The 13,375-nt window shown below is 37.1% G+C and overlaps 1 protein-coding gene across 5 annotated transcripts in view; it reads left to right on the top strand.

The window, feature by feature from the left end:
* Positions 1–13,375, top strand: part of NBEA (neurobeachin) — a 669,183-nt gene that overhangs the window by 581,650 nt on the left and 74,158 nt on the right. For all 5 annotated transcript variants that reach the window (XM_069601566.1, XM_069601568.1, XM_069601567.1 and 2 more), the window contains exons 45-46: positions 1,496–1,636; positions 13,164–13,283. In XM_069601566.1, the coding sequence (XP_069457667.1) occupies positions 1,496–1,636; positions 13,164–13,283 (261 nt within the window). The remainder of the gene's footprint in view (positions 1–1,495; positions 1,637–13,163; positions 13,284–13,375) is intronic.

Here is a 13,375-nt window from a genome sequence, read left to right as displayed (position 1 = left end):
TACCAAAAAATTATATATTTATGTTAAATATTAATATTTTGCTGAAATTTAATGAAATTACGTTGCTTTCTGTATGCAAGTGAAAATTTTTGAGAGACAGTAACATTTAGCAGAGAATAAGGTTTAAGCCTTAGAATATTTGAAAAATATATTTAAGACAAAGTTTTGAAAACATTAAATTATTTAGTCTTTGTTAAGTCATAATGAAGTTTAAGGGAAAAGAACATAATTTATAAATTGTTTTAATATTCAGGATAAGAATCCTTGCAAATAAGAGTTTATTATGAAAATTCTAAAAGACTTTTTAAATGCTGACATCATTGTATTGTTTGAATTAGTCCCCTGGGACCCAAAGAAAAAGCTTACAAGCAATTTATCTTTCTCTCTTGTGTAACATTATTTGTCTTCCATTGAAACACTAATTTTCTACTACTTCTCTTGTTAAAATTAAGCCCTGGGGGGGAACTTCATAGCTAACTAGTAAGATTACATTTTGAAATAAAGGAATTATATATTTTACATATTATTCATCTTTTGCTTTCTAGAGAAGCTTTTGTTTCTTACAGTATGCAACCTAAACCAAAGCAGTGTAGCTATTAGGTTTTATATGAATGGATTCCATTTTCCATTAAGTCAAAATCAGACAAAAACCTAAGCTAAGGCAGTTTGCTATTTGAAATCGTGAGTAATATATGTTAGAAAATCTTGATAAATGGTGTCCTGGGAAGTTTGAGACAATGATCCAACTAACATATACTTTGTTGAAGAAATATATATGTATATACACACGTATATAGTATCCTGAGCATTTTACGATGTGTTCCACTGTAGGGATTAATTTCGTAATCAGTAGTGTAGTAGTGTTGCTAGGACAAGACTTAATGGCCTTAACACAGTGCTTTCCAGGGAATCTGAATTGTCTGGATTATTTCCATCAGCCTCAGATTTCCAGTTGAATTTAATAAAAAGAATACTTGCTACATCTGTATAATAACAACGGGGCTAAAATTCCAACAGAGTTTCCATATGTGTGACTACTGTCTTTCACACTCTGGGTAACTGGCTATTAAGACAAGATTTCTCTAATGTGATGGTCACATGGTCAACTGCCTCTTCACTTTCTCACTAGATTTCCTGTGATCAAGCTAAATATTCGTTATGGCTGTGGTTAGGTAGGCAAAATAACACCAAAATACTGGTTTTGCCTTAACAGGTTAAACTGGCTCATCTCTGACAATCTAGTTTATGGAAACTTTCAATAAAACCTAGAAACCCTGCATACATAAATCATTTCTTGAGTGAATTTTAGCAAATGTAGTGATTATCAAAATCAAATGTCAATATCAAAATCAAATTTGGTAAAAATATAATGCAAAATAACACATAGTCTATCGTTAAAATGAATTCACAGTAAATACTTTCAAGTAAAGAGTTATAATGTTGAATATCTAATATAACTGTATTAAACACAGTGCTTCTTTTTCCCTTTTTACAGCCGATCGGTGCTTTGAACCCAAAGAGAGCTGTGTTTTATGCAGAGCGCTACGAGACCTGGGAAGATGATCAGAGTCCTCCCTACCATTACAACACACATTATTCTACGGCAACATCCACCTTATCCTGGCTCGTTCGAATTGTGAGTGCCTTCATTAAGTTACAGTTTGCCTTTAATATCTTAGAGTATTTAATATAAGAAAATTAAATAAAAATCAAATATACTTATTAGTTTTAAGCAGAGATTAGAGACCACTGAAGTAGAAATGAAAGATGCCAAACTCTAGCAAAACCTGATTCCTTTTTGTTAATGAGTGGCCTTATTTGCAAAATTGGGTTAGAAAGATAGATTGAGCTTCTTAAACCTAAACCATTTACAAAAGGAACCAGACTCCTAGATTGTGTCCTTAATATCCAGTGTTTCCTTTTTCACTGATTGTCACCAGCTGGCGTTCTTCCCAGCCCTCCCAGTCTTGCTTCTGAAGTTGTATATTTTAAAAACAGTTTTCTTAATGTTTTTGAAGACTACTTTCTGTTACTTTGTCTTTCTCCTAAGACATAAATAAATTCAAATCTCTCCAATTTTTTAAATGCATACTTACACATGACTCAGCAGGCTAAGAATCTGCCTGCAATGCAGGAGACACAGGAGACAGGAGTTCGATACCTGGGTCAGGAAAATCCCCTGTGGTAGGAAATGGCAACCCACTCCAGTATTCTTGCCTGGAGAATCCCATGGACAGAGGAGCCTGGCGGGCTACAGTCCATGGGGTCATAAAAGAGTTGGACACAACTGAGCAACTAAGCACGCAGTTTACATGTACACATACTTTCATACTTACGCACATACATACATGCCTCCTCCCAGCCCCCACCCACTCTTTAGTGACTTCCCATGTCTCCCCCTGCATAGTCAAAGGTGCTAGAGGCACAGCCTCTACTCTCTGGCTCTGCACTGTGCTGGTCTCTACCACCACATTCAGTCTTTATCCTGCTTGATGCAGGTTCCATCCCCACTGCTTTACTGAATTGTCTCTGTGAAGGTCACCAGGGCAGAGCTCCATGGTGTATCTGAAGCATGTGGCACCATTGCTCACCTCCTCCTACTTGAAGTTTCTCCATCTCATGGCTCCTCTGACAATATCCTCTGCTGATTTCCCTCCTGTCATTCTAACTGTCCTGCCATGTCTCATGCTCAGTTTTCTTTTTCTCAGTATTTCTGTTCCCCAGGATTTTCCTAGGTATGTTATCTGGACTATATCATTCAGTTCTAAACTAATGACTGCCAGCTTCTCTCTTCATTGCAGACGTTTCTCTTGGGCTCCTAACCTGTATTTCTAAGATATTAATATATTTGCTTATTTCTGTGTCTTTCTGTATTTTTCTACCTGAACACCTCATAGTACTATAAATAGCATTTCCAAAAATAAACTTCTCATCTCCCTCATAAATGTGCAGGGGTGTTTCCTACTGATTACTTATCTAAATAATCTGCATTTATCACACCCAGTTACCTAACCTAGATATTTTTTCCATTTTATCAGCCCCTTACATCCAGTCTGACATCATATGTGATAGGTTCTATCATCCACAGTCTATCTCCGTTCTCTATTAACTCTGGCACTTCCTTAGTTCAGGTTCCTGTTCTTTCTCATCTATATTATTGCAAAAGATCTTAACAAAATTTCTTTGCCTTGGTTTTGACCTCTCCAATCTAGTCTAGTTGAGAGCAATTACTGGAGTCAGATGGCCAGATATTTTTAAAACTATACATGACTGTGGAGTAAATCTCTGAATCAATACAATCAATAATGCTATCTCCTCTTAGCAAAATATGCTTCAGACTGCTCTGTTGCATGATGCTGATTTGCCTCAGAAACACATTGACAAAGTAGGGAATGCATCTCCAACTGACAAGGGTTTTTTCCCCACTGCCTGAAAAAACAGTTTGGTTTGGAGAGTTTCCTCAAGCAAATTGAACTCATCACAAACATGTAGTATGTGTGTTTTAGGTAACTTGTAAATTAATGGTAGGTAATGTACTATAAATAATTACTGTTATGAAAAAAGTTTGTCAGAATTATGATTCAGTTTAACTGGATGCCTGTTTTATATTTTTCATAATCCTAAACCAACATAAGAAATTAAAGTTTAGCTTAGTCTTTAAGGAAACAAACTCAAATCTTATTTTAAAAAACAAAGTCTGTAATTATAAACTAAAGGAAAAGACATAAAACTTCTTTAGACCAAAGTTGTTTGTCTGATTTGTTCAAAAATTCACCTTAACTGTGTAAATTTGGATCCTTTTATAAAAATATTTCTGAGCTAGCCATTTATGAATTTTTTTAACTCTAAGACTTTTAGAGTTCTATTTTTAAAAAACTTTCTGTTAATTTGGAGGGAATATTAGATTTATACATGTCTGTTTACCTATAAACCAATCAGAACAAAACACCTTTAGTTTATGGGTTGTAATAACTTATTAATTCTCTCCAGGTGTAAGAAAATACTAGATGCTCATATAAAGAGTTAAAGGCTTTTCTGAATTACAGTCACGCATATAGAGAGAACTATAGCAGTAGTCTCAGCCACAGGTCAAAACTAAACACAGAAACCCAAAAATTCACCAGTCAAGATGTCAGACATCTGGTGTCCTTTATAATAAATGTAAAATATTTTATCTGAGCTCAAAAATAGACCAACAAGAAAACAAAAAGCAAGAAACAGTTATTGCTTTAGTGAGCCATCACCCTGGGGGGCATAAGACACCTTTTTAGGGCATCTTGGGATTAAAAACAAGTCAGGAACCATTTCTGAAAAAAACCATTATCAAGTCGGTTGGTTTAAGAATTATATGACAGTATATTATACATATTATAGTATTTTGAGATATATAAAATGATATTCAATGGCTTTTGTATAATCAAGTCTAAAATTGGTTTTCTAAGAATTTAAGTATGAATTTATAAAAATACTTATTATCAACAGCTTGATTTAAATTAACACTTTGCTATCCCTGATAAACTAAACATTTTATCAAATAATAAATTATAATTCACCCCTAAATTTATTTCTTATTCTAGAGAAATGGAGTACAAATTTGACTCTCTGCAGGGGTACAGCAGAAATGCTATCCTTGTTTATCCTACACATGCCCTTTTAGAATTGTCTATAGCTGTGCTGAACAGCAGAAATGCAATGCAAGCTGCCTATGTATATAATTTAAATTTTCTGGTAGCCACATTTAAGAGTAAAAAGAAACAAGAAGTAAGAAGAGTAAGAGTAAAAAGGTGAGATTAGTTTAATAAATATATTTGTTAGCCCAGTAGATCCAAAATGTTGTAATTTCAACATGTAACCAATATAAAAATTGTAAATAAGATATTTCACTTTTTTTGGTATTCTTTGAAATCCAGATGTATTTTCTACTTATAGCATATTCAGCTTGAACTCACCATGTTTTAAGTACTCAGTAGTCACATGTGACCTCTGGCTACTACACTGAAAGAAGAAATCTATAGGGTTGCTTTTATGGGAACTCATTTAGCCACTGCATCTCAAGTTGTACTGTTATTAATAGAAGTATCACAGTCTAATAGCTTACTAAGTGTTTAACCTAATGGCCCGAGGAATTGTGATTTCCTCACTCCCATCTCAAGGAGTTTATGAAGTAGAAAATACATTAAAATTTGTGTCATTGAAAATTTGTTCACAAAAATAAAATATAGATTAAAATAAATATCTGTTCTTTATCTTTCAAGCCTTCTAGACCCAAAGTCATTGAACTCATTATTAGTTTCAGTCAATATATTTAGTATGACATTAATAATAATTGCTTTAAAATGCAAATTAGCTACATACCTCATTACTTGAAATTTAAAAGTATTATTTTAGACACACCACCAGTAAAGTCACTTGTCTAAATTGCAAGTTTCTAAAAAAGCTGTTTCTCTGCTTCCTGCTGTTGGGCAAATGATGAATAAACTGTTACAGAATTTTTGAGTTTGTTCAGATATTAAATAGTATAAAAGGACACATTTTACTTGGAATATTTTTGCTTTAAATCTACCCTGAATGTAAAATATATTCAATGAAGTAATTAAATTGGACTCATATCCTTTAGTAACCTATTCAAGTTCCAAATTCAGTATATTCAACCTACCTGTTCAAAACTCCATTGTCAAACATTTAATCATAATTTTTAGGAGGTTAAATAGGTTGTACAACAAGTTAATTGATAAATAAATTGTTTAGAACTTGGGACATACTTCGTAAATTATGAGTTGCCTTGAAAGCCTACTCAAAAGCCTATTTAAACTGTAATATATCTTCAGCAGTATATATTTGTAGTGGGAAAAAAAAAATAGTAAAAGCACTTAATGCAAGCATTGTAATTAAGACCAAAATGTAGTGCTACTGAATAGGCTATTGCCGTCCTGTTTCTCTTGATTGCTGATGCCTACGGACAATGTATGTTTACTTTGAGAAAGATGAGGATTCTTAAACAAGAGCCTGGTGTATGGGAAACACAAAGGTTTCTGAAGATTCTAAAAGATACTTCTGATTACTTTTGCAAACAAACTTTTGCAAATAAACTTCTGAAGTTAGACACAGCACAGTGTAAACAGTGATTCCTCTATTTCGGAGAGTGTGATCTTTCTCAGATGTAAAACGGAGATAATTATACCCACTTAAATATGCAGATGACACCACCCTTATGGCAGAAAGTGAAGAGGAAAAGCCTCTTGGTGAAAGTGAAAGTAGAGAGTGAAAAAGTTGGCTTAAAGCTCAACATTCAGAAAACGAAGATCATGGCATCTGGTCCCATCACTTCCTGGGAGATAGATGAGGAAACAGTGGAAACAGTGTCAGACTTTATTTTTTTGTGCTCCAAAATCACTGAAGATGGTGACTGCAGCCATGAAATTAAAAGACTCTTTTTTTTTTTTAATTTTAAAATCTTTAATTCTTACATGCGTTCCCAAACATGACCCCCCCTCCCACCTCCCTCCCCACAACATCTCTCTGGGTCATCCCCATGCACCAGCCCCAAGCATGCTGCACCCTATGTCAGACATGGACTGGCGATTCAATTCTTACATGATAGTATACCTGTTAGAATTCCCATTCTCCCAAATCATCCCACCCTCTCCCTCTCCCTCTGAGTCCAAAAGTCCGTTATACACATCTGTGTCTTTTTTCCTGTCTTGCATACAGGGTCGTCATTGCCATCTTCCTAAATTCCATATATATGTGTTAGTATACTGTATTGGTGTTTTTCTTTCTGGCTTACTTCACTCTGTATAATTGGCTCCAGTTTCATCCATCTCATCAGAACTGATTCAAATGAATTCTTTTTAATGGCTGAGTAGTACTCCATTGTGTATATGTACCACAGCTTTCTTATCCATTCATCTGCTGATGGACATCTAGGTTGTTTCCATGTCCTGGCTATTATAAACAGTGCTGCGATGAACACTGGGGTACATGTGTCTCTTTCAATTCTGGTTTCCTCGGTGTGTATGCCCAGCAGTGGGAGATCCCTAGGATAGGGGATTCTCTTCAAGAAGCTGAGATAGATACCAAGAAGGCAGCAGGACTGATTAGTCGTAGGTAGTGTGGCAGAAAAAGGGGTGAAGAGAGAATGCCCTCCACAGTTTTGGCTTGGAACGATCTGTGTGTAGTACTATCAACTGAACTAAGAAATGTTTTATGAACAAATGGGCCTGTGAATAAATGGTAAAGTGACTAATTTTTTTTTTTGGCACGTTGGCAACATATTTGAACCAAGAATTGTATATAAACATATAAGTGATATTTTCTTTGAAATTTCAGAGAATTATATCAGGAATTACAGATTTTATATAACTAAAAAGAACTTCATATTAATTTAAAAAATAAATTTAATGTTCAAGTGTTTAAAAAATAATAATAAAAATAAAAGACTCTTACTCCTTGGAAGAAAAGTTATGACCAACCTAGATAGCATGTTGAAAAGCAGAGACATTACTTTGCCAACAAAGGTCCGTCTAGTCAAGGCTATGGTTTTTCCAGTGGTCATGTATGGATGTGAGGATTGGACTGTGAAGAAAGCTAAGCGCCGAAGAAGTGATGCTTTTGAACTGTGGTGTTGGAGAAGACTCTTGAGAGTCCCTTGGACTGCAAGGAGATCCAACCAGTCCATTCTGAAGGAGATCAGCCCTGGGATTTCTTTGGAAGGAATGATGCTAAAGCTGAAACTCCAGTACTTTGGCCACCTCATGCGAAGAGCTGATTCATTGGAAAAGACTCTGATGCTGGGAGGGATTGGGGGCAGGAGGAGAAGGGGATGACCGAGGATGAGATGGTTGGATGGCATCACAGACTCGATGGACATGAGTCTGAGTGAACTCCGGGAGATGGTGATGGACAGGGAGGCCTGGTGTGCTGCGATTCATGGGGTCACAAAGAGTCGGACACGACTGAGTGACTGGACTGAACTGAACTGAACTGAAAGGATAATAGGGATGATTTGGTTGGTTAACTGAGATAATACAGTGCCATGCACAAAAAGTGCTCATAACTTTAGTTCCCTTCCCTTTGGTCTTTATTATGCTTTATATAAGAGAAGGCAATGGCACCCCACTCCAGTACTCTTGCCTGGAAAATCCCGTGGATGGAGGAGCCTGGTGGGCTGCAGTCCATGGAGTCACTAAAAGTCGGACATGACTTAGCAATGTAGGTATATATATCTTTTCTTTGATAAAATTATGTTCCGACACTATTACCAAGGAATGAGGTTTGTTTCAAATGAAACAAAGGGAAAGAAGAGGGGAGAGGGGTATAAAAAAGACTCTTCTGGATGACTGAGCAGAAGTCATGTAAGACAGAAAAATAAAGGAACTGTCTAAAGAGCAGAGGGGAAGAGTGACAGAGTTGGATGGCCCAGGAAGGGTGAGTTGTCTGCGATCAGATCATGGGAGGGCTTCTCTGGTGGCTCAGATGGTAAAGAATCTGCCTGCAATGCAGGAGATATAGGTTCATTCCCTCGTCGGGAAGATCCCTAGAGAAGGGGATGGCAACCCACTCCAGTATCCTTGCCTAGAGAATTCCAAGGACAGAGGAACCTGGCGGGCTATAGGCCATCAGGTCGCAGAGTCACACACGACTGAGTGAGTAACACTTCCACTTTCTTTTCACATCATTGAAAGGCAGGACAGGTTGTTAGTGTCCTTGCAGGCACTGAAGGTTATGACATAATTCAGTAGGGCTCGTACTTCCCATGTAGGACAGGCTAGTTTGACTTTCTGCCCCAGAGGAAGAGTTGGAAGGTTAGGGTAGATGTAATCAGGAGAAAGAAGTCTGCCATCAGCCATTTATACTGCAGGACAGAACCTGAAGTTTTTAAAGCACAACAAGTCCAAGTATTTTAATTTCTGAAATTTCTGTTTAACATATATTTATTTGTCCACCTTATCTCCAAAGCCAAAAATTTTCCAGGAGAATGATAAAATATCTAATATGGTGATATACACATAGAAAGAAAGGAACATGGGTTCAATCTCAGGGTCGGGAAGATCCCCTGGAGGAGGAAGTGGCAACCCACTCCAGTATTCTTGCCTGGAGAATCCCATGGACAGAGGAGACTGGTGGGCTACAGTCCATGGGGTCACAAAGAGTCAGACACAACTGAGTGACTGAGCACACACACATTGAAAATGTTTGATCACCGTGTGTCAGGGGAATAAATATTAAAGTTTCTTAAGCTTAATATAGAGCTTGATCCTCTGTGTTAGTCAAGCATGAATCAAATGAAACAGAAAGTCCTTGGACTGTGCCTTGAAGGTAATATGGAAACACATAGAAAAAGGTAATCTCTGCAGTGAGCAGGGCTTCAAAGATCATTGCCCACTTATAAACAAATAGGTTATCCCTTTCTGTTAGTACTCTACCACTGTAGCAGCTGGAGGCCTTCAGAAATAATGAGAATATATATCAGTATTTAGTATGTGACCCTCAAACAGTTGTTACAGATCTTTTAAAAGGCTATATGGAACAGCAAAAAATGTGGAATTCTTCAATATTCTGTGTTTTGGGTGCAACCAGATTCATAAACTTCATGACCAGGAGTAATAATTCTTCAATTTCAGGTTTATTTTCACTGTGCCCATCTGCACTTATTCTTGGCAAGACTTCACTAAGGGTTCAAAACTACGGAAGGGTTTGATAATTTAGGCTAGGGTAGAGATCAGCTTTTGGTGGTTGATGATAAGAAGTAAGACTCTTCATGTATAAATGAGTCTTCACTCATATCTATAATAGGTTAAAAATCATGAAGATAACTCAGATCCCTCTAAATTATTCTCTGACTACTACCTACAAAGAAAACGTAAATGCCCTTACATTAGCATCCTAGAATAACGAAAAAGTAGATTCTGAAGATACAACTTTTTGGTCAAACTAGTAGTTAAAAACTGACTAGAAAAACTATGTCTTACTCTCATCCAACCATACCCCTTCTCCTAGCAGTACCTTGTGTGTTTATGTATGTTCAAAAACATTAATTAAGCACTAACTGTGAACCAAGCACCATGCTTGGCTCTAAGGATAGAGGAATGAATAAGACCTAAGGAACTGTCAGTCCTGCTGGAGCCCAACGTGGGTACTTGACAGCAGGCGTGAAGCTGGTAGTCATCGTCACCACTCTGTATCATCTCTGATGCTACAGCCTTTCTCAATATTATTTAATCTGAATTACCCACCAGGTATTGTTATTCCCAGTGAACACAGATGAAGGAACTGAGATACGGTTACTTCATATTGCTACCTACTTGAGATTAAGTAACTTGCTTAAGAGAGGTGAATGGTTCCACCAAGATTCAAACTTAGACCTGTCATATTTCATTCAGTTTGCTGTTGCTATTTCTAGAATTTCTCTATCCCCACTTTAATTTAGTGATAAGATATGCTGTGTTGACTACCTTATATTTAATAGGGAGTCTAAAATTTACAAAGCAAATTAGTGAAAGACATCCCTAAATTTTTTTTTCCTAACTTATTTTTGGTGGCATCTATTTGTCTGTCAAATCAGTTAAAATCTTAAACAACAATATAGACCTACTGGATGCATATTTGATTTTGAGGTAAATCAGTAATACCCTCTTTACCTATATGGTATTATATCATTCTTCATCTTATCTCTTCACCATACTTTTCTGTCATTCAGTATTAGACATGAAAATTGGTGGCACATTACAAAGTTATAAAATTGATGACATCCAGCCATACTAAATTTCAGGAAGATACTGAAGAATATAAATATTTCTAGCTGTTGCTGGACAACTGGACTTTATGACGAGTGGCAAAAAGAGGAGTTTAAAGAGACAGAGTATGTTTTACGGATATAAAAGAGTGAACAGAGATTATATATTAAGAAAAATAAGACAAATATGTAGGAAAGATTTCTTAACGTTATTGAACCTAGGAGTAACATGTCATTTATCCTAGACTTAAGAGAGAGGGACTGAACCATAGGAAAGTAAATATATACTCATCTTTGTTATGATGAGTAACATAAGAAAAAAGCAGTAAATTTAAATGCGTTAGGACCTTGTGATAATGTTATTCCTAGGTTTCCTGCTAAGGGAATATGTACTTAATGACGGACACCGTGTTGCAGTAAGGTAATAGTCACAGAATACTAGAAGCACTAGAGTTGATCTAGCCTATCTGATTTGTTTTAGTGTCATTTCATTCGTTCCTTCAACAGATTATATTAATACACTGAGCAGCTTGGGTATACCAGGAGTTCTTCTAAGTGGTGGAGATAAAACAGTGAATCTGGTAGCTGTTGTTGCTCAGTCATGTTTGACTCTTTGCGACCCCGTGGACTGTGGCATGCCAGGCTTCCTTCACCATCTCCCAGAGTTTGCTCAAACTCGTGTCCATTGAGTTGGTGATGCCATCCAACCATCTCATCCTCTGTTGTCCCCTTCTTCTCTTGCCTTCAGTCTTTCTCAGCATCAGGGTCTTTTCCAATGAGTCAGATCTTTGCAAGTGGCGGCCAAAGTATTGGAGCTTCTGCTTCAGCGTCAGTCCTTCCAATGAATATTCAGGGGTTATTTTCTTTAGGCTTGACTGATTTGATCTCCTTGCTGTCCAAGGGACTTTCAGGAGTCTTCTCCAGCACCACAGTTCGAAAGCATCAATTCTTCAGTGTTCAGCCTCCTTTATGGTCCAGCTCTCACATCCATACGTGACTGCTGGAAAAGCCATAGCTTTGGCTATATGAACCTTTGTTGGCAAAGTAATGCCTCTGCTTTTTAATACGCTATCTAGGTTTGTCATAGCTTTTCTTCCAAGGAGCACTGGAACCTATTCATATAGTGGGGAAGATGGACAAGAAAAAGAAAAACAAATATCATATATTAACACATGTATATGGGATCTAAAAAATGGTACTGGTGTACCTATTTGCAGGGCAGGAGCAGAAATGCCGACATAGAGAACAGAAAGGTGGACTTGAGGGAAAGGGGGGTGAATTGAGAGATTGGGATTGACGTATGTCCTGTGCAAAACAGCTAGTGGGAAGCTGCTGTTTAGCACAGGGAGCTCAATTCAGTGCCCTATGATGACCTAGATGGGTGGGATGGAGGGGTGGGACGGGATAGAGTGATGGGGTGGGAGGGAGGGGATATATGTATACACAGAGCTGATTCACTTTGTTGTACAGCTGAAATTAACACAGCATTATAAAGCAACTATACCCCAGTAAAAAATGTTTAAAAATCAGTTTCAAAAAACAGTCACAAATTCTTCAGGGATGTTTGAGGAAATATATGTTGCCATTTGAACATACCAGAGAGCTTAGCCAATCAAGGGAGGTCTTTCAGAAGGAAACAACATCTTGGGCTGAGACTTAAAGGATAAGAAGAGCTTAACCAAGTCAGGATGATGAGGTAGAGGGTTAAGTTTGTAGCAGGAAGAGGGAATATCCCATACAGAGGATGATAAATGAAACCAGCATGGCAAGACCTTAGGATGTGAATAAGGGAAAGGCAAGAGATAAAGAGTTAAGCAGGTTCCATATCACTCAGGCTCCCTTAAGACAAATCAAATAGTTTCTGCTTTTTCCTAAGAGCTCTGTAAAGCTGTGGCAGGATTTCAGTCAAGGAGATTTGCATTTTAAAAACATCAGGTCATAATATAGCAGGTTTAGGAGACTTTCAGGTAGTCTAAGATGGACATCCCCTATGCAATTTTCACACCATAGTGTCAGAGAGATTTTCTTATTGCAGTGATACTGTGTGTGGCCTTAGTTATGAGAAAGAAGATCTGAGTTATATGTTGACAGCAATGCACAGTCATTCGTCATAAAATCACAGAGTGCTAGAACTCCATCATTTTATAAATCAGAAGACTGAAGACCAAGAAGCAACATAAGCTGCCAAGGTTGCAGAGTGATAGGTGATTCAGCGACCCAGAGTGACTCAGACCAGCCCCTCCAGACAGGATCCTGCCTGAAAAGACAGGATCAAAAGGGTCTCAAATGGGTTTCAAAATGGTTTCCACCTCAAAAGGGTTTCCAAAAGTCATGTTTTACAAAGAAAGAGAACAGTTGTGTTCAGAAGGGTCAAATTATTGATTTTCTTTTTCTTTCTTTCTTTCTTTTTTTTTTTTTTTTTGCTTAGGAACCTTTCACAACCTTCTTCCTCAATGCAAATGATGGAAAATTTGACCATCCTAATCGAACATTCTCGTCCGTCGCAAGGTCTTGGAGAACTAGTCAGAGAGATACTTCTGATGTAAAGGTAAGCTCTTTTATTTGTTGATATTAATTTCAAACTGTGTTGAAATTTTAAATTGTTTAAGTGCGTGTATAAGATACTTTATTCTGCAGCTT

This window comes from Ovis canadensis, chromosome 10 (genome assembly GCF_042477335.2).
Source record: "Ovis canadensis isolate MfBH-ARS-UI-01 breed Bighorn chromosome 10, ARS-UI_OviCan_v2, whole genome shotgun sequence".
NCBI classification, from domain to species: Eukaryota; Metazoa; Chordata; class Mammalia; order Artiodactyla; family Bovidae; genus Ovis; species Ovis canadensis.
This window is presented reverse-complemented; position numbering and strand designations above follow the sequence as displayed.